General features: G+C 41.8%; 1 protein-coding gene across 1 annotated transcript in view; it reads right to left on the bottom strand.

Moving 5' to 3' along the window:
- Nucleotides 1-8,665: 8,665 nt before the first annotated feature.
- The window catches only part of DNER (delta/notch like EGF repeat containing), a 269,335-nt gene continuing 255,020 nt past the window's right edge, over nt 8,666-22,980 (bottom strand). Inside the window, exons 12-13 of the mRNA XM_007055038.4 lie at nt 17,284-17,530; nt 8,666-9,767 (exon numbers count right to left, since the gene is read on the bottom strand). Of these exons, the coding sequence (XP_007055100.3) occupies nt 9,656-9,767; nt 17,284-17,530 (359 nt within the window). The 3' untranslated portion in view covers nt 8,666-9,655. The remainder of the gene's footprint in view (nt 9,768-17,283; nt 17,531-22,980) is intronic.

The following is a 22,980-nucleotide window of genomic DNA, read 5'->3' as shown; positions in this document are numbered from 1 at the left end:
ATCACAACCATCTTTTAGATTTGGGGAGTTTAAAGACTCAGTGAAACAGAGGCAAAAATGTGAAGCTGTATCTTGAGGGCAGCAAAATGACATGAGGTCAATTTAGGCTGAAAGCGTCATGTTCCACCAATGTATTTTAGGGCATCGGTCACAATGACATTTAAGCAGTGGAGACCGTGATCCAAATCTCAGCAGTGTTCTGCTGGGAAGCTATTTTCTGTTCCCTTTGTGGGGTTGCATTCCATCAAGTGTCTTTCTCTGGAGAGATGTTTATGGGAGCAAGTGTGAGAAGAGGCTCTACTGTGCTAAAGCTTATAGAAACAGACCTGTCACAAGGCAAGGCACAGTTTCATCCTGATCTCCTGTGGTAGTTTCACAGCCAGGAATGCGTACTGACAAGTCCTTCTCTGAACCTCCAGAGGTCCTCATCCTGGGTACAGCAGCATCTTCTCCATAAGATGGTAGTGGCTTGGAGGGATTCAGAGGGAGAAACAGTCTTTCCTCGACCTCATAGGACCTCAGCCAGTTGAATACAACTGGAGAGAGAAGAAAGAATAGAGTCCTATAGGACTTACCGTTAACTAGCATTTGGAGCAGGAACACCTGTCATTTCCTGTGCCTCCGATCAATCTAAATTGCACCTGCTAGTTGCCAAATCCACCTAGTTACACTACACTATTTTCCATGTACACATTGGGTCTGCATTGATCAGATATACCACATCAGTCCTGAGTTTGGCTCAAAGGCCCAGATACTAATCTGTGTTCTGCTGGCATAAATTCAGACTAACTCCATTGAAGTCAATTAAATAAGTGTAACTGAGATGAACACCAGGCCCTTCTCACTTGCATTTATACTGATGACTAGAATTAATTGTGATGTACATCATTGTGAGCTCAGAATGAGGCCGTCGGCTTTGCTAACAGGGTAGACCAGAGAGAATTCCAAAGCCTGGCTTCCTGTAGAATCTTGCAACGTAGGCTGATGTAGTTTTGGTTGACTCTCCCAGGATGCATTGCTCCAAGGAGGTGGAAGAGACTCCACCGCCTGAACTGCTGTTGTAATAGCAAGGGCACTGTGTGTGCTTCTGCAAAGAAATAAATAAGACAAGAACAAAGTCCAACACTGGCTGCAGCTACACAGAACAAACTGGTGGATAGGCATTTTCCTGGATAGTCTCGTTTGACTTCAGACTGATCAAAAGGAGCACCCCCTGATTATGTGGGAACCTGTCGCAGAAAGTCCGAAGTCAGAGAGCCCCAGCGGATTGTTTTCGTTAGAATATTCCTGGCCTGCTATGGAAGCAAAGCACAACAGACCAGCTTATTTTCCCAAATGATTAATTTTGCTGTCTGCTCTTCTCAGCTCTTCAGATTAAGATGTTTGCTCAACAAGTTTATTTATTTATTAATTTATATTCTTTCACGAAAGATCTCCCCAACCAGAGCCTGTTTGGTGGTTTATTTTTCCTAATGAGGAAGATTATTTACAATAATTGTCCTATTATGCAATCATTAAAAGGAGTTTAAAATTGGAATCCCCACAGGCACCCAGCAGCCTGGAAAGCAGACTTTTGCAGAGAGCTAATTTCTGTCCCCTATTCTGCACTGCAGAAGTGATATAGGAGAATGAGCCCACACAGAGCTAGTTTATGGGATATTGTTTATTTGCATTGGTTGATCTGCTCCACATCAGAGGAAGTTACCTGATCCAGTGCGCCTGATTGTAGCTATTCCAAACCCTAAGGAAATGAACAATGGTAAAAGGAGAAGGGATGTAAGAATAAGAGGTCAGCTCCTGGCTCACATGAAAGTTCCTCTAAACTGCATTAAAGGCCTTAGGGCTGCCCTGAATGTTCAGCTGACTCTATGCCAACTCCTTCTGAGTCTTCCCCATGCCCACCCGCAAGGGGAGTAGGTCAGGAATTAGAGGGGACAATTTGGGGCCCCCAGCTAGAGCACACTGCACTCTAGTAAGCCTCATAAGCATAATGAGCCCTAGGGTGTTATTATAAGCCAGCATAAGCGATCACAGCCATCAAATTAGGCCTGAATAAAGATTGGGAGTGGCTGAGTCACTACAAAAAGTAATTTTCCCTCTTTTGATATTCACCCCTTCTTATCAACTGTTGGGAATGGGCCACATCCACCCTAACTGAATTTGCCTCATTAACACTGACTCCCCCCTTGGTAAGGCAACTCCCATCTTTTCATGTGCTGTATATTTATACCTGCCTACTGTATTTTTCACTCCATGCATCTGATGAACTGGGTTATAGCCCATGAAAGCTTATGCCCAAATAAATTTGTTAGTCTCTAAGGTGCCACAAAGACTCCTTGTTGTTTTTGCTGATACAGACTAACACGGCTACCCCTCTGAAACACAGCCTTTAGGTTGCTCTAACTTCTGCTGAGGGCCGGTCCTCAGTCAGCTCCATGATAAGGCCCTGGGATTGGACATAAAGGTGGCTCAGAGGCAGCTTTATGTCCCCCACGCCCTACACCTGCACTAAGCTGTGCGCGAGGGAATGCAGGCATTTAGCCCAAGGGCTCAGGGAATGGAGGTTGGAACTTGCTAACAAAGAACATGGGCTAAGGAGGAGGATCGGGTCCATTTTTCCATGTTGCTATTTATCAGGTACGTTGCACTTTCCTCTCTTCCTGCTTGCTTACTCTGTGGAGAGCACGACAGGGATTTAATTGGCCCCATTGTGCAAATTAGGTAAAATCACACTGGTCAAACCTTACATTTGAGATGCCTAGAAGATCCAGCAAAAACCAACAGCATTGTGCCAGAAAAGATGGGTGGGGTTCTGGGAGAGATCTTTTAGTGGTTCTTGAACCAGGTGGACTCACTTTCTCTTGTTAAAATATATCCATCAATATAATTATACACACAGGGAGGGACCACAGATACTGAACCTGCCCCCTTCTTATAATGATTTTAATTTGAGCCCTGAGTGTCCTGGGAAAGAAACTGTGTGTGTCAGGAGACGCTGATAATATGGGGCCCAATACTGTGCAAAACTCACTGAAGTCAACAATAGGAGGGCAGTGCACAACTCAGAGAGGAGAATTGCACCCAGGGTCAACTGGGCGAACAAGACTGAGCAGTTTGTGGAGTTCTGCAACATGGCAGAACTAGTGAAATATTGAATGTGGCGACAAGCATCACTATAACAAATACTTGAAGAAGGCCTGTTGATGCGCTGGAGAAACCTGAACGGAAGATAGCCTTGGTCTGCCCATCTATATGGAGGGGCCATTTCTGCAACCCATTTTGCAACGTGGCAGGACTAGCGGAACTCCAGAACTGGTGGAGAAAGGCCAAGGTTTTTTCCAAAAATGAAGATGAGAAAGCACTAAAACATCACAGCTGTAATCTCTGTGAGCGATCTTACTGAACTGATCAGCTTTTGGCTGACTCCTTCCTGTTGTATCCTTAGGACCAGATTTTTAAAGGCATGTAGGCACCTAAAGATGCAGAGAGGTGCCTAGGGGGATTTTCAAAAGCACCTAACTCCCACTGATTGCAATGGGAGTTAGGTGCCTACTCACAGAGGCCAGTGGAAAATCCACCTAGTAGCTCCATGGGTGTCACTGGAGTGACCTACAATTTACACCAGTGTCAATGGCAGAACAATCAGACTTGTAGCATTTCCATGTGTTAACTCAGACATGGATTCTGATTAGATTTGACTAATCTTGGAGAAACAAGGTGGGTGAGGTAATATCTTTTATTGGCCCAACTTCTATTGGTGAAAGAGACAAACTTCCAAGTTACATAGAGCTCTTCTTCAGGTCTCATCTTGGTAGGGAGTGGCCAGGGCCTGATTCTAATCACTCACTAATCACCCTGGAGTAAAAGTCCTTAATCCTGAGGCCACTCGGAGCCTGTTGGTTAGTCTGATACTAAGGAAATGTTAAGAGAAATGAACAGCATTTACAGAGGCTTTTATCTTCCCCAGATACTTACCTAGAGTCCCAGTAAGTTCTGAAGCAATTCCACAGCACCCGCCATCCTTCCTCTTAATGTCCCCCAAAACAGGGGCTGGGCTGAGGCAAATTGTCATGTGATAGCAATGCAGATAGAAATTTAAACAGGCATTATTTGTGTTCTATTTCCTGCTTGCAGCAGTGCTATATCCTGCTGCTCACAGGATGTGACTGCACATGCTCAGTTACATGTACATGCTCTACTATTTGTAATTTTACAGCTCGTTTATAAAACACCCCTCATTTAATATAAAAGCAAGGGAGAGAGGTAGCTCTTAGCCTGTCAACTGCCTTAGACAGGTAATGGCTAGACTGTACAAACCACATGCAGCCCAGAGTAAGGGACAGTAGCAAGCTACACCTCCCCTTGGGGAAGCTCAGTGAGATAGTTTGCCTCAGGGAGGCAGAATTCTTCCTTGTTTGGGTGGGAGGGGGTTGTGCTTGGCCCTTCAAGGGCTGTTTACTCCCCATCCCTTGGGCTGCGTTAGAGGGAGCAGTCCTGGTATCTGCCAAGTACAAGGGTTGCAGTTGTGGCTGGCCCTCACATGGCCCATGCAAGGTAAGGGCAAAGGCTCCATATGCCTCATACCATAATTAAGTACATAGAGTTAGATAACCTCAGTATTTAAACCACCAAAGTATTTCCTGTAGTAAATACAGATCTGTGTTAGGGCAGACTGCAGCTATGGAGATACTCTCATTTATTTACCTTAGGCAAAATTGGTGCATGAACAGGGGCCACCACTGTTTGTTTTAATGTGGGTCCTTTAGAGCTGTGTTTAAGTATCACGGATAGCATATGGCCAGTGTGCTCATCTGTTTTGCCTGCACCTTTTATTTTTGCACTTGCATTCTGTGAAGGAGAAAATCTACAAGTTCCATTTAGTTTAGGCACTTTGCCATTTTGTTTGTGAATAGTTGTTGTCTGTCTACCATGTTGGTGCCCTTCATTTTGAGCCTATTAGCACCTTTCTACCTCTGAGGCGGGAAAAGACCAAGAATCACTTAGTACGTGTTCTGCCTAGTAACAAGAGAACATAAAGGACTGCTGCACCTGAGAGAAGGGGCTATCCTTCCTGGCGGCAGCACAGTGCATGTCCTAGCCAAGACTTCGAGAGATCTACAGAAGACCACAGAAGAAGATCCAAACTCCTGTTCCAGTTACCTGTTACTGATTAGTTCCTGTCTTACCTGTGTCCGAGCATCCTGTTGTACTTGGTCCATGAAGTCCATTGTCGTGGGTCCCTTCCTTTGAACCTGGTCTAGTATGTCCGTACCTTACCTGTGGCAAATTCCCTTGTTCTGTGGTTTCGGGACCTTGACTTCATGTCAGTTTGTTAAGCCAACCTGTACCTTTGTGTACTGTTTTATTTGGGGGTCCTATTAGTTACTGTTTAAGTCTTTGTAAAATAAATCAATCAGTTTCATAGTTAAGCCTGTCTGTAGTTTCTCACCGATGATAGATGTGGGTTGGGGGAATGAATCTGCTGGGTGGGGCTTTAAGGTGTGGAACCTAGGGCACATCCAGTTAACCACTAACAAAATATAAGTAGAGAGTATTCCTGGTTACCATCTGCTGCAATTATTCCACCCACAGGGACGGGGCTACATATTGCATTCCTCCCTGTGTATTGTGGTTGGCAATACGCAGTATAAAGACTAAGGCCATGTCTATATGTACATCACGGAAGTGGCGCAGCTGTACAGATGCAGCTGTGCCACTGCAGAGCGTCTGGTGAAGATGCCCTATGCTGATGGGAAAGAGGTCTCCCATCAGCATAATAAAACCACCTCCGCAAGCGGCAGAAGCTATGTTGGCGAGAGAAGCTCTCCCACTGACATAGTGCTGTGCAAACAAGCGCTTATGTTGGTGTAACTTATGTCCCTTGGGGGGGGAAGGTGGTTCACACCTGAGTGACACAAGTTATGCCAACAAAGACTGTAGTGTAAACATAGCCTAAAACGGGACTTGAGCCTTTGTCAGTGTGTATGTATTAAGCCATGTACTGCATGTGTAAGCCATGTATTAAGCCATGTACTGAATACAAATGTCACAGCATCCAGTGAAGTGGGTAAGAATTATACAGCTGGGGAAAAACAAGCCCAGGTATGTTTCCTTCTATTTATGCAGAGTGAAAAACACATGTGGGCAGAATTCGGAAAATGTGTCAAAGCGAGGGGAGCAGGTTCAGAGTACACTCAAGGCTCTGCATGTTGAGAAGGCCTGGAGCACACACAGTATGTTCCCCTCTGCACATGGTGGATTTGCAATAGGAAACCTGTGTAAAAGTTAACACTTCTCCAGAGTAACATTAACCCCCTCTCGCTTCGTGGATATTACCAGTGCACTTCCCCAGCCTCGTGTTTTTCCTCAGAAGAGCATGATCAGGCATACAGAGTGGTTAGGTCACTGGCCCAAATCAGCACCAGAGCTTGGATGAGAACTCTGGAAGGGTTTCTGCTCTCCAGCCCTGTGGTCAGGTTGGAAGGCTGTGCAGCCCCTCACAAATGTTTCTGAAATGCAGAGATGTGTACAGCACAACTATAATATGCTGTCGGAATTTAATAAAATAAATGGAAAGAACCAATTTCCAAAGCTTTTCATGAGAAGCACAGGATGATTTACAGAAGCTAGAGGCTCCATGTTCACAGAAAGATAGCGCCTCGCAAATTATTATCTTTCAGATCAGTCACTCAAGAGAGATACGGAATGGTTTAGAATTATTACCAAGGAGTGATTTGTATGCATAGAGACTATTGCTCACTGCAACATCTCCCTTGTAAAATACAGACGATTAAGTAGCATGCTCCCTCAAATAATAGAAAGTTGCTTGTTTCTGTACTCACATATAGATTCTCAGATGGCCAATATTTTATTATTGCAGGGAGTAAAATACTAAGAACTATTATTTCCTTTATTCTTGCTTAGTAAATCATCTAAAAATCAAATACCCTCTAAAAGGGTCTGATGGTTCACTGGGTAATTTTAGGGGAATGGAACATAAAAGCTGCCTCTCCACTAGCCTTTGGAGAGCATTGCTCCTGCCAGTGTCTTCCAAGCTCCACTTGGAACTCCCCATCGAGGAGGACCTCCAAATCATGCAGAGAGGAGAAGAACAAGGAATTGCAGACTCTGTATGTATGCAAAACAGGTAGCCAGACATCTGCCTAGTTCTTATGTGCAAACTGTTACTTGCAATATATGATTGTGCATGCAAAATTTCACTTCCAAACTCAGAAGCTGGTTTTAGATTAGGGTCATTCGGTCTCCTTCTGTAAGTTACTGGCTTGGCCAAAATTCAGTAAAATCTATTTTATTAGTTACAAGGGTGCAGAGGAGTTTGGATTTTTAAGATGTGTTTGGCATTTATATAACTCAAATAGTTTTGGTCTTATTAACATGTAGATTTATAGTCCAGTTGCTCCTGACAATGACTACTTACTTAGTTCACTTAGAAAACAAGTTACTGTGTTTCATTTTAGCAGAGAGAACTGACACTCGTACATGCTATTTTGTTTTCCCTTGCTTCCCTTCTTTCTCTCACATGCTCTAAAAATGTGACTTGCTTCTGCTGTATTTATTCTCTTTGCTATTTTTAATTTTTGGACTAAAATGTAATCTATACATTTAAATCACAAAACCCCATGCATTTTAATAACATTTACAGCTTGATTCACCAAAATAATATGTCCACATTCTGCCTGTACGTTAGTGTAAAATTCAGAAAATAGATTGTATCTCTTCCAATGGTTGCAACTGGAAACAGTAATAGCAAGGAATTCACAATTAAGAGTAACATACCAGATGTGCTCCAACCACTAGTAAAGATATTAACAAGGGGCAGTTACATCTGCCTTCTCGATTCATTATATTTTATTTGTTTTTAAGGGCAAATTCTGGAACCAACCTCAGTTGCTGAGCTCTAGGGATCTGTGTGTTAGGTGAAGTGGGTGAAAAAATCCCCAGGGCTGCAGTTGCCCCCACACAACCAGTGGTGCTGTCCCTTTGTGTTCCTCTTGGACGAACTGGCTGGTGCAAGAGCACTGACAATTCCCCAGAGTCCTTCCAAGGGGGAGTTGGGATAGAGATTCACTTACATTCTATGCTACCATGCAGCACCCAGTTAGCAGAAAGCAGGATTTTCTCTTGATTTATCTGAACATCATTTGGAGGGCAGTGATTTTTTTCTCACTCCTCACAGAAGTGAGAAACTAACAGCGCTGGCTGAAGGCAAACATCAAACCGACATTGTGCACAGCATGTTTCTCCAGGCAGTTATGCCAATTCCTCTCAGTCTTGATGTGGACACCTTTCCATGCCAATAATGGGCTCTGAAGCACAGAATGAAAGTCATGCTGAGCTCTATAACTGTATGGTTCTGTGACTATCAGTGTGGAATGAATTGGAGGACTGGGCCTAGGTTACAAGCATTGTATTCATTCTGCTTTTGAAAGGTTAAATTGTAATTTCTAGAAGAGACAATTCCATTTCACAATAACTTTTGAAGTTTCAAAATTTGATTGTGTGTATGCATGCACTGGCTGGGGATATCCAAGTTCAAGTCCCTGATTGAGAGCAGAGAGAGAGAATGAATCTGACTCAGGTCCTTTCAAATTTAGAGACTTTGTATAACCTGAAATGTAGGAAAATGACCGGATCAGATCCAACCTTGACTTGATAACATTTATTTAATATTCTTTGAAATATGCAAGAATTTGAAGAAGCACATAAGCAATCAAATGCAGCCACAGAAAAACCATACTGTATATAAATAAGATGCACTATGAGAAATACACAATATTGAATGAAACAGTACTGTACATTAATAACCTTTGAGAAACGAACTCAAACTGTAGGTTTAGTTTACTCACGATATAAAAACCTTGACTTTTAAAGAAAAATATCGATTCAATCCAATCCTCGGGCCAGAGCCTGTACCCACTAAAGTCAAAGGCAGTTTTGCCACTGATTTCAATGAGTATACGATCAAGTCCTTCGTGTGCCTCCACAGGCACCTGAATTGTATATTATTTTTACAAGGCCTAGCTTGAATACTATTACAAAAATGACAAAACATCAACTCAAAAGTATGTGTCAGCAACTTCCAGAAAAATAATGCAGAAATAGGTTATCTATCCATGCACAGAATAAGGCAAAAGCTAATTCATTCAGGTTAGGAATAATAAATGTTACTAATTTCTTTTTCACAACACAAACATTTTAGACTTTTTTTTAAATTAATGGATATATTATGCATCATATTATTTTTCACTTTTTCCTATCTCTACTGAGAAAGCTGGCACTGAGATGTCAAAAAGGAACTGTTCATTGATTAAGCTTACTGTATTCTGTTCTGTAACAACCATAGAATTTCATCTGGGTTTATTAATAATGTCTACCATGAAAAAACACACACTATTATTAGCTAACAATTTATAGAGTTGAAGGTACATTAAAATGTAATCCATGAATTTCAAACACTCAGTTTTAAAATATTTTTTCAGACTAAAAGCTGCAGAAAATTAGTTCTTAAATATTCTACAGAAAATTCTGGAACATTTAACATTTTAAATTTCTCACGCTTTCTTCTTCTTAAAAATATTTAAATTAATTTAGTAGCCCATCCTTTTGAAAAATAATCAGAAAAAGATACAGTCGATTACAAATCTTTTGTTTTAATTAGCGTGACCAAAGGTTTGTCATCAGGGCTGTAATCTTCATAAGCAATGGGGGTTGCATCGTACATTGCAGGTCGGGATTTCTTTCCAAACCTAAAAGAAAGGGAAAAAAAGACTTTGGTGATAAACAGAAGTACATACATGTTAATTGTAATAATCCACTGATTCATGGCTCCCTGTCAGAAAAATCTTTAGGGGAAAACTGTAAATTCTAAACCATAGTGCAGTATTTCTTGCAATCAATAGTAAAAACACAGAAGGAATGTTTGAACTACATGGAACCCAGAAACCAAGCCCTAAAAAGAGCAAGGAACAGATTCTTTACCCCAAGTCATTGGAGGTTTTACCCCTGAATTCAACAGAATCAAAATCAGAAACTAAGCTCCTAGCTCTGGTGAAATCAGTGGAGAAGCACCCACTGACTACAATGGGCCCAGAATTTCACTTTAAGAGAGTAGCACTTCCAAACAACATTGAGGTTCCCTGATGTCATTTGTCACAGTTATCACACACTGTTCATTGTTTTTTGTCTTCCTATTTGCCATCTGGAAATAGATAAAACTGTATAGTCAGGTTGAATTGTGAACTGGCAGACAAAGTGTCAAATAATTCAGCTGGTATGGTTTTGCTGACTAGATATATCCATTAGAGAGTCAGGTTGAAACTGCCAAGATTCTATAAAAGTTTGGAATGCCGATAAAACATTAATGCCTTTTAGTGCATCACTCTCATGAACACTTATTAAAATGTTAGGTAAAAAATATGCTGTAGATATGACCTGACTGTAGAAAAAATACCTTCAGAAATAGTTGTAAGTAACTAGGAGCTTTAAATAAAGAAATAGAATCATAGGGATAAAGAGATAGAAAAGACCTCAAGTCTATTTTCCTTACAGGGCTCCACCACATAAGACTCTGAAAGTGAAACAGAAGGCCTCTCAATTAATATACAAGGAATTCCTCTAATTTTAGATTCCCATTTAGTTCCCTTCATGCATATGACATGTTAGTTCTACTACTGAAAAAAACAAGGTGGGTGAGATAATATCTTTTATTGGACCAACTTATGTTGGTAGAAGGGGCAAGCTTGCAAGCTTCACAGAGTTCTTCCTCAGGTCTGGAAAAGGTAACCAGAGTGTCTCCACTACTGTAAGCTATTCAGGCTGGAAATTGTGACTTAGAACTGATGTTTTGAAGAAATTATTTAGGCTAAAACAAAAACCAATCCCATATTGTTTAAAGAATTGTATACAATTTCCCCATTCTCCTGATTTAGTTCATGGCTGTTTTTGGTGAATTGCACCAACCAAGATGGGTGGAAATCCTATAATTTGAATGATGCAAATCTCATGCAAGGAAAATACTCCAATTCTCAACAAGCCTAGAGTGAAAAACTTGTTTTTACTTTATGACTGACAGCTTTCTTCCATATTATACACAAAGTTAAATATATTTGGGCCACTGACTTCATCAGGGATGAATCTGTGCTTTAGTTGATATTCCAAGATCTGTGGGAACAAGCACTCTTATGGCACGTTACTAATCAATACGATAAAGATGAATTTCTGAACCATTTCCTCCTCTATCATTTTCAGCGGGAGTTAAAGATGCAGATCTTTTAATAGGCATGAAAGAAGATGAAAACTCTCTGGTGATTTATGGTGACATCCTGCCCTTTTTTGACAGAAGCACACTGCAGGTGCTGAGAGCATACTACCGGTTGCACACCTTGTACTATGCAAGATCCATTCTCCTGTGAAGATCAGGGTGGGCCATGGTTGACTAGCACATGCTAGGACAAGACCACGGCACCTATACTAATTGTTTGTGGCCTGGATGAGCCTTCTAGATGATAGGCCACATGCCTTTGATCAGCCAGGCTCTGCTTATAACACTATAGCTAGTTAATATATTACTCAGAGGTCTCAAAATGTAACTATAAATGGGGAATCATCATGGAGCAGGTGTGCTTCTAGTGGAGTCCCGCAGCGATCAGCTCTTGGTTCTATGCCACTTAACATTTTTATCAATGACTTGGAAGAAAACAAAATCATCACCAGCAAAGGCTGCAGATGACAAAAAAGATTGACAATGTTATGTGATAGGAGTCTACTATTCCCTGAACATGTGCCTGCTATCGATTCTAAAAAAAATTTCACACTGTAAAAATACACCCTTCATTTGACATCCACCCACACATGTGTATATAAAGAATATCAAGGCCTATATTTTCCAAAGTGAGTAGTGATCGTGTGTCCAAACTGTGACACCTTAAAAGGAACCTGATTTTCAGAAAGCGCTGAGAACCTGTTCTTTGAAAACAGGCCCCTTTAATATGTCGCAGGTTGAACACTTAAAATAAGTCACTTTTGAAAAAGTAGGCCTTGGTAGTCTCAATATATATACACGTCTGTGTAAAAGACAACTGTGAAATTGTGATTCCTCCCCTGTTCTGGGAGCATCAATTTATACTGCTTTCTATCCATCTGAAACAGAAATAAAGACTGAAGTCTGCACACTAAATCTTAGAAAAATACCAGCATGGCAGCTGTATAGTAGATTTTTATATAGCATCAAATGATTTATTTCTCATTTTCCTTTTTTGGCAGCACACAAATATTATTTGCAATTCAAACATTCCTTTTCATTGACATTAACTAGAATATATTTCACAAAGGTGCAAATAAAAATCCTTTTTATTTACAGGTTCTGGCATTCTCTCTTTTTCTTAACTACTGAATGCGGGCTTCAAAAACCGGTATGAATGCAGCCCCAATCTAAAGGCTTTTTTATGAGCTCATTCACCTTGACTCTCACTGGTTTTACTAAAAGTTGTTCCTTGGCACTATGCAGAGATTAATTCAGAGCAGGTCACATAGGTAAAGGAAAGACCTCCAACAAACAGTCCAGGTCCCAAGATTTGAAAAGTCTGACAGCAGCACTGTTTCACCGTTTCAATCACATCCATCAACAACTTGCAGTGAAAATAGTTTGAGTCAAGGTGAATGAGCTTATAAAAAAGCCTTTAGATTGGGGCATTGAACCACAAAGTGCCCTCTGCCCACCTCTGGAGCAGGAGAAGCAGTTACCTCACCATACACCTTCCTCTCTACACCCAAAGAGGGTGGTGGGGGAGTGAACATCTAGTACCCGTTGAAGATAAAGGAGCAGAAGAAAGATTCCAGCCATCAGGCAACCCCTTCCCCACCCAAGATAACATCAAAGGAAGAGGAGGCCCTACAGCCTGTTGGGTTAGGGGTCCCTAGGCTTCCAGTGCAGGAGACGCTAGCCAGGGTAGGGAAGAAAGTCCCAAGAAAGGGGATGAGCAATACTTGGGACACTCCAAACACTGTGCTGAAACATTCAGCTGCTAAGAACAGCACCAACAGCTGGAACAATTTTTATTTGGGTCGCATATCCCTGTTGTGTACAAGGCCTCAGGATTCTCTTTAAATGTCACCAATGGCCACTTCTCCTTACATCTGGGAAAACACTGTTGCACAGAGAATGAACAATACAAAAAATTGGGAAAATATGGCCACCAACCACACCATTGCTAAATCATCCTTTTGCCTGGCATACTAACGGTTCCAGTTATCAGAAGAATGTGGATGAGAGTAAATACTCTTTCAGTTCTCTAACCAGGAACAGGAAAGGGGCATAGCCAGAGTACATAAGAAGAGCCCTACTGGGTCAGAACAAAGGTCCATCTAGCCCAGTATCCTCTCTTCCGACAGTGGCCAGTGCCAGGTGTCCCAGAGGGAATGAACAGAGTAGGTAATCATCAAGTGATCCATCCCGTCACTCATTCCCAGCTTCTGACAAACAGAAGCTAGTGACACGATTCCTCCCCATCCTAGCTGACCTATCCTCCATGAATTTATCTAGTTCTTTTTTGAACCCTGTTATAGTCTTTACAACATCCTCTGGCAAGGAGTTCCACAGGTTGACTGTGCGTTGTGTGAAGAAATACTTCCTTTTATTTGTTTTAAACCTGCTACCTATTAATTTCATTTGGTGACCCCTAGTCCTTGTGTGATGAGAAGTAGTAAACAACACTTCCTTATCTACTTTCTCTACACCAGTCATGATTTTATAAAACTTCAATCATATCTCCCTTAACCGTCTCTTTTCCAAGCTGAAAAGTCCCAGTCTTCTTAATCTCTCCTCATGCAGAAGCCGTTCCATACCCCTAATAATTTTTGTTGCCCTTTTCTGAACCTTTTCCAATTCCAATATATCTTTTTTGAGATGTGGTGACCACCCCTGCACACAGTATTCTAGATGTGGGCATACCATGGATTTATAGAGAGGCAACATGATATTTTCTGTCCTATTATCTATCCCTTTCTTGATTATTCCCAGCATTCTGTTTGCTTTTTAACTGTCGCTGCACATTGAGTGGATATTTTCCGAGAACTATCCATGACTCCAAGATCTCTTTTTTGAGTGGTAACAGCTAATTTAGACCCCATCATTTTATATATATAGTTGGGATGCTTTCCAGTGTTCATTTCTTTGAATTTATCAACATTAAATTTCATCTGCCATTTTCTTGCCCAGTCACCCAATTTTGAGAGATCTGTTTGTAGCTCTTTGCAGTCTACCTGGGTCTTAACTATCTTTAGTAATTTTGTATCATCTGCAAATTTTACCACCTCACTGTTTACCCCCTTTTCCAGATCATTTATGAATATGTTGAATAGGACTGGGCCCAGAACAGACCCCTGGGGGACACCACTATTTACCTCTCTCCATTCTGAAAACTGACCATTTATACCTTTGTTTCCTATCTTTTAACCAGTTACCAGTCCATGAGAGCACCTTCTCTCTTATCTCGTGGCAGCTTACTTTGCATAAGAGCCTTTGGTGAGGGACCTTGTCAAAGGCTTTCTGAGAATCCAAGTACGCTATATCCACTGGGTCCCCTTGGTCCACATGCTTGTTGACCCCCTCAGAGAATTCTAGTAGATTGGTGAGGCATGATTTCCCTTTACTAAAACCATGGTGACTCTTCCTCAACAAATTATGTTCATCTATATGTCTGACAATATTTTTCTTTATTACAGTTTCAACCAGTTTGCCCGGTACTGAAGTCAGGCTTACAGGCCTGTAATTGCTGGGTCACCTCTGGAGCCCTTTTTTTAAAATTGGCATCACATTAGCTATCCTCCAGTCATCTGGTACAGAAGCTGATTTAAATGATAGACTACAGTTAGTAGTTCTGCAATTTCACATTTGAGTTCCTTCAGAACTCTTGGGTGAATACCGTCTGGTCCTGGTGACTTATTGCTGTTTAATTTATCAATTTGTTCCAAAACCAAAGGCTTCACTTCAGCAATCCTTGACTGGTGTATGGCTCCTAGCAGGCAGTAGACAGGCATAGTTAGAGCATTTTCAACAGGAAGGGCAGAGCACTAGAAAACCGCTGAGGGGAGCCCAGGCCCCAGGGAGGAGGAGTAGCCGTGAAAGGGAAAGGTGGGGTACTCTGGAAAGCCAGGAGCCAAGAAACAGCCATGGTGAGCAAATAAGGTAAGGAGGTCCTGTCTACTTTAATCTGTGATTACTGGCACTGACTTTTATCACTAATACCCTGCTGCAGTAAATGATCACATCCGATACATGTGACTGTATCATTAACTGTTCTGTCCATTATTTGGCTTCCATTTTAGCTGCAGGCATACACCATTTCCAGTTCTTATTTGGCTGCCTACTGAAATTAAATATTCAGTTTATACACATCTACTTTAAACAGCTGTTTGTTACATCAGCATAGGACAAGGGAGGGCAAACTATGGCCCGCGGGCTGGATCTGGCCCATCAGGGCTTTCAGTCCAGCCCATAGGATTGCCAGCCCCATGGTGCAGCAGGGCTAAGGCAGGCTCCCTGGCTGCCCTGGCCCCACACCACTCCCGGAAGCTGCCATCACCACGTCCTTGCAGCCCCTGGGGGAGAGAGGCAGAGGGCTCAGTGTGCTGCCCTTGCCTGCAGGGACTGCCCCCTGCAGCTCCCATTGGCTGGGAACGGGGAACCGCAACCAATGGGAGCTTTGGGGGTGGTACCTGCAGGCAAAGGCAGTGTGCAGCGGAGCCGCCTGCCCCATCCCACTCCCAGGAGCCACTGCTGGACGCGTTGGCCACTTCTGGGATTGGCGCGGGGCCAGGGCAGGCAGGGAGCCCACCTTAGCCCCGCTGTGCACCGGGCCGGAGCCCGCACCCTGAACCCCTCCTGCACCTCACACTTCAACCCCCTGCCCTGAGCCCCCTAAACCCCTGCCCTGAGCCCCCTGCCACACCCCTCCTGCACCCCAACCCCCTGCCCTGAGCCCCCTCCTGCACTCCGCACCCCTTCTGCATGCCAATCCCCTGCCCTGAGTCCCCAACCCCCTGCCCTGAGCCCCCTGCCGCATCCTGCACCCCAACCCCCTGCTGAGCCCACTCCTGCACCCTGTACCCCAACCCCTTGCCCTGAGTTCCTTCCTGCACACCACACCCCCTCCCACACCCCACACTCTCTCCTGCACCCCAACCCCCTGCCCCAGCCCTACATTCATGGTCCTGCATACAATTTCCCCACCCAGATGTGGCCTTTGGGCCAAAAAGTTTGCCCACTCCTGGCATAGGAGCAGGATGGAAACTGATTTATAGACTAATACAATGGCCTGCCATGCTGATAGTATCAGCAAGATACCTGCCATTACTATCTCACAAATAGCAGTTCTAAACTACACATTTTAATCTCAAATGCAATTTACTCATTGTAGTTGGTGTGAAATGTTTTAATTATATTTAGACTGCTGCACTGAACAAAATGCATGCAACTTTCTTTTAAAAACCTTTTCAGATTAATCTATCTTCTTCTTGGACATCTAGCGCAATGGTATTTGACTGTCTCACAACTATTAAAGGATTTATCCTCACAGTATTCTTGCGAGGCAGATAAGACTTATACCCATTTAGTGGATGGAAAAACGGAGGCACAGAACAGGGTCACACCAGGAATTTGTGGCAGAGGTGGGCACTGAACCCAGATTGCCTGAGTCCCCGTCCAGTGATTTAATCACACACAAGATATCAACCCCTGGCATTTTGATGATTATTTAGGAATTTTGTTTTGTTTTGCTAGGTGTCAAAATAATTTTGAAAAATATATGCAACAAAACAAATAAAACGTTCCCAAATGCATTATTCATTATTACCCAAAGTACATGGATGATAAAGTATGGAATTTTGATATGTAGATTTTGAAATGTGTAAATATAACAAGAAGAATAAAAACTTACAAAATAAAAAAAAATACTTGCACACTTCCCAAACGGAAACACCTTACAGACTGATGTAAAGGGACAGATTCAGCTCTCAGTTACACTGTGTAAATCCAGAACTCTACTGCCTTCAATGGAGCGGCACTTGATTCGCACTGTTTAACTGAGACCAGAGTGTAGCCCAGATATAATGATGAGCAATTAAAATAATGCGATATTCTAATTTGGAAGCAGTACAGCCTTCATATTTGTCAATAGCAATTGGCTGAATCTGTGCTACTACACAAGAATTTGAAGTAGATATAGCAAAGAGATTCCATTCACTTTCCCTTTCCCCACAACAAACCTGGCATGTCGGATAGAAGCAATTGCACTACTAAATTCACTGTCAATGCTTCTACAATTGTAGAACTCCTCATAGGCTGGCCTGGAAGAGCCTTGGTATTCAATGCGGCTGATGCGACATATCCCCACAATCAGAATGATCAGCATTAGGACAAATGCGACACAAAGGGCTCCAATTATGATGTAGAGGGAATGACGAGGCATGTTCGTTAGACTCTCTGCCATGTGCCCAGACTTCCACTGCAGATCTGGCAATAATACATAAATAAATACAAAAATGAAATTATTATTTATTTCCTTCCTGTTGAATAGAAGTTTTGGGTGCATTCATTTCCAACATTTCTATACAGACTTCTGTTGTTAATGATATTCTACTTTAAAATTATATTTTACATTTGAGGCTCTGCCTTGGACATAGCTGTATTTAACATGCTGTAAATACCAATATCACAAAATCTGAAAGATAATTTTGATTTTAGTTGGCCCTGTAACTGCTGATTGATGATCATCAGTTGCAATAGATACAAAAGCAGGGTTCTCATTATTGGCTCTGCCACTGATTTTCTCTACAGCCTTGAGCCCTCCATTTTCCCATCTATACTTTCATCGTTTATTCATAGCTTTCAAAGTCAGAAGGAAATTACATCTCCTAGTCTGCTCTTCTGTTTAAAACAAAGATCACAGAATTCCACATAGCTACCCTGGCATTGAGCCTTGTGTTTGACTGAATCCAGAAAGGCATTCAGTCTTGATCTGAAGACTGCAAGAGAGAGAGAATCCACCACTTCCCTTGGTAGTTTGTCCAATGGTTTATCACCCTCACTGTTAAAAATTGATGCCTGACTTCTCATTTGAATTTGTCTGTCTTTAACTTCTGGTCATTGCTTCTTCTTCTGCCTTTCTCAGCCAAATTAAAGCCCTTTGGTACCTGATATTCTCTCCTTGTGAATGTACTTCTACACCATAATCAAATCACCTCTCAAACAGATTGAGTTCTGTAAGTCTTTTGCTGTAAGGCATTTTCTCTAGCTCTTGAATAATTTTTGTGGCTCTTTTCTGCATCCTCTCAAATTTTTCAACAGCTGTTTAAAAAAAAAAAAGGGGACACCAGAACTGTATCCAGTGTTGGCGTCACCAAAGGTACAATCACCTCTCTAGTTCTATTCACTATTCCCCTCGTTTATACATCCAAAGATTGCATTTACCCTTTTTGCCACATCAGTTCATGGCGGAGGTTGGGGGATGACTCATATTGAGTTGCTTGTCCACTATGACCCCTAAAATTCTTTTCAGAGTCACTGTTTTCCAGGATACAGTTCCCCATTCTGTAGGTATGACTTGCACTCTTAGATTTATGACCTTGCATGTGACTGTATCAAAATACATTTTGTTTGAATGGGTCCAGCTTACCAGATCACTCTATATGACTTGCCCTGTCCTCATCATTATTTACCATTCTGCCAATATTTGTCTCATCAGCGAGTATTATCAGCAGTGATTTATATTTACTTCCACAGCATGCTCCAGATCTTCTTGGAATCAGAGAATTGTAGGATTGGAAGGGACCTTGAGAGTCTCTGTGCTCAAGGCAGGACTAAGTATTACCTAGACCATCTCTGACAGATGATTGTCTAACTTGCCCTAAAAAAATCTCTAGTGACAGAGTTCCCACAAAAATCTACAGTGATGGAGATTCTCACTTAACAGCTTTGAGACACTCACTTTTATGTAGCACTTTAAAACCAACAGTTGCTACTATTACTTCACTTGCAAAAAAAAAGAAAAGAAAAAAAAAGAAGAATCATTCTTGGACACAATTAAATAATTTAAAGGACTCCTGCAGGGCAAAGCAGCTGGAAATACTGGTAAAAGAGGTTCCTGTGTGGAGTAAGTTTCTCACTGACTTGCGAGCATATATCTCAAAGGGTTTGCAAAAAATTAAAGAGCCAACTATTAAACTATTAAGTCTTTCAAGCAGTGCAATATACAGCCATAAACAAGTAGACTGTACTTGATTATAGGCAATCCAAGTCCTGAGCTTCCCATACTTTCTACCCAAGGAAGCAAAAAAGAACAGTTCTTAAATCTCAGCTACACGTCCTGGGAGACTACAGTTGTCTGCCTCGATAAAATAAGCAGGATTCACTTGCAAAGAAAGCATTTCAGTACTCCGTGTGTGAGATCCAGATAAGGAGATAGCGTACCCCTGGTGTATCCTCACATTAGACTGATGCCTTTGAACACAAGCCTATTATTTTTGCATCAAAACATTTCCACTTCATTTCAGCTATATAATCATCAGGAAAAACCACATAAACAGTACTGAGTCTCTGCATGTTTTATGTTGGGTGATTAGACTCTAAATAAATAGATTTTGTTTTATAATACAGTCAAGATTCATTTAGGGCCAGACTGTGCCTAGCCCTTACAAAGGTACACGAGGGCGAGGAGGTGGAAGGATCCACCACAATTGCAGTCCCTGTGCTCAAGGGGAAAAGCTGCTCCCTTCCTTACTCCTCTGGGGTGCCCCAAAGGGATAAGGAGGTGGGATGCTGGCTTTAGCCCCCTACACATACAGAACTAGCTGATCACATAGCAGGGAGCACCCTGGACCTGATAAATGAATTACAGTACTGAGCAGGCATAGGCTGTGCAACCCCTTTGCATCCTCTCTGAGGCTGACTGCCTCATGTGGTTTTCTTACAAGATGGTACCTTAAATAAAGGACTAAGCCCTTAGTCTAGAGGTGACTTTTTGTATCTTATCTGCTCCATCTCCTTTCATCAAGTTACTGCTGATATCTAAACTGACTGGAAGATTTGAATCTTCCATTGCTTGTTTGTCGTCCTCAAATCTGGTGATTTCTATCACTCGTCAAACTACCTCCAATTGAATATCACCTCTACCCCATCTGTTGTAAACTCTTGGCAATCTTTTAAAATGTTAAGGGTGGGCTTTGGAGTTTTTTCCCCCCACAATTTCTACGATAGTACTGAATGTCTTCATGGCTCCTGAGGAATTGTAAATGGCTTGGAACCAGTGCTCAATCTCAGTGAATGGAGATCCATTTGGACGCAGAAGTCTGACACTGTGTCTATAATTTATTTTCACCTCACGATTGAACCTGCCATGTCACATTCCATCCACCATCCTCAAATGGCCCACTGAGTACTTAAAACCAGACTGGGACAAAGCACTTAATAAGATACTCTGGGGTCAGTGGGATTGTGGACTTATTTATTATGTCAAAGGTGCCTTAGAGTTGCTATTGCCAATAGATGACTGATTTTAGGAGCTCATCTGCTGGGTGGCATCTGGGGACAGAGTCCTGATTACTGATTGACCATGTATAGCAGTGGTACAAAAGGAGGCTACAGGGTAGACAAAAATCACTTGGACAATGGTGCAAGGAAATAGTGAGGTTATAACATCGAATAGGACAGCTCAGTGACAGGCTGAGAGGGAAGTAAATGGGCAGTGTTCTTTGTTTCTGTGGAGATGATGAAAGATTGATGCCACTATGTCCTCAAGTTTGTGTTTGCTCAGATTATCTTGTACCCTTTGTACAGCTGAGTAAGCTTTCAAGGCTGCTTGTTTGTATTTGCTTTTGCACAGAACCCTGAAATTCTGATCAATCCCGACCACAAAGCATTCAATTATGTACTGTTTTTAAGGATTTAATATTGTAATGTTCTCTGCTTGCTAGTGAATGAAATTGCCCAGCTGTGTGAAGTTTATTTCAGTTTTGGAAAAGCCTTTGTTTTTGCTCCATAGCCATCTATCAGACACTGTTCTGTCAGATTGTAAAATACACTTGGCCAAATTCAGACCTAATGTCAGCAGATACATCTCCACTGGAGGCAAGGAAAACCTGATTCTGACCCACTGTCTTCAATCTCTGGATGATAAGGATGTGAGGAATTTCTTCTGTTCTTTTTCGATAGATAAAATCCGAAAGATGCATGGCACATATTCCAAAGGTTAAGAAGAAAGTGGTTGAGACTCAAATTTATGATCTTCTCAGTTGCCACAGCAACCATGATAAGATTCAGTAAGATTGTAGATTATGACATATACATATATACTCCTAGGATTACCCTGTAAATGATTTTCTCTGAGTAATACTATCATTTAACTTTCCTTGCTGATTATCCATTTCTGTAGAGTCTGAAAAGATATTAGTGCTGAAAGATAATGTGCAGGCACTAAGTGGTTTATAAATGGACAATTTTACACATAGTTGCAAACTTTAATCTTACATTATCCTCATTGGCCAAGAGTATTTAATTTTAGTGGAAAAATTTTTCTCTTGTGTAACTCAGGTTGTTTGCAGTGTCCCTCTAGAATTTATTTTTAATTCCATTGTTTTTCAGTAGACACTGCTGTCACTGGGAAAGACCACAAAATGATGATATAAATGTGGGGTTTCACTGGGAGGCAAATTATTTCTTGCTGAATTGACTGTCTGGAGAATATTTGGAAGGTAGTTAAAGGATACAGTTTAACAGGTAGTTGAAGAGCCTTAACCCTGAAATATCTGTAAAAACAATAACCCCAGTGTAACAGATAGTTGGATCAGTTGTGAAAAAGCTGCACTGGATGTGGAGCTGCCAATTTTAGACAGTTTCTCTGCAAAAGGATGAAGTAATGCACAATCTCACCAGCCTCCTTTCTGATTAACAGCAGCTCATCATAAAAGGCAAGGCTGGATCAGTTTAGGAATGTGGCTGAGTTATACCACCACACTCCATCTCCTGTGAAAGTCTGGAACTCGATTTCATCGCACGTTTGAGTCAATCAGGTCAGGAGGGTGGATCAATCACATGAAGCTAGTGCTTCGGTGGTGAATTTAATTTCCAGTGTGTCAGTATGTGGAAACTGCTGAGGCTGTCTGATGGATGGTCCTCTTGGCTCTGACAATGAGGTATACACTGCTGAAATGGAGGCAGGTTAGTTGAGATATAAAAATCAATGGGCCAAATTGAGACAATGCACAATAGGATCAACTCCAGTCAAGTCAACTGAGGCCTGGTCTGCACTAGAAAATTAGGTTGGTTTAATTACACTGGTCAGGGGTATGAAAAATCCACACTCCTGAGCAGCATAATTAAGCCAACCTAAGTCCTTGTGTAGACAGCACTAGGTCAGTGGAAACATTCTTCCATTAACCTAACTGCCGCTAGGGAGGTGGATTATCTATGCTGACAGGACAACCTCTTCCACCAGTGTAAATAGTGTCTATCCTGAAGCACTGCAGCTGTGCCACTGTTGTGTTTTGAATGTACACAAGCCCTGAGTCATGCCCATTTATACCAGGTTTGAACGTGGCCCTTTTCTTTTATAGGCATACTAAGAATTGCACTTGGCCTCTAACCATTTAGTCATTTCTTAGACAACTCAAAGACAGAGAAAAGGAGTTCCCTCAGGTACACGGCTCTTTTGAAAAATCTATTGAAGATCAATTGTTTTCAGTCCTATTCTGAAAAAAGATTTCTTCAGAAATCCATCCAGATTTATTTTGGTAATCCTTTATATACAAGCTGAAATCCTGGCTTTTTTTTTTTTCTAAGTTTAAGTGTTTTTAAGGTATAAGTTTAATTCTGTAGATTTACACCAAGTGCTGAACTTTTTTGGATTATATTTATGTTTGACTGTTGTAAAGTGCCACATGTAGGTTTTCTAGGCAGGTGCCCTATAA

The sequence above is a fragment of the Chelonia mydas genome, chromosome 9 (assembly GCF_015237465.2).
Source record: "Chelonia mydas isolate rCheMyd1 chromosome 9, rCheMyd1.pri.v2, whole genome shotgun sequence".
NCBI classification, from domain to species: Eukaryota; Metazoa; Chordata; order Testudines; family Cheloniidae; genus Chelonia; species Chelonia mydas.
This window is presented reverse-complemented; position numbering and strand designations above follow the sequence as displayed.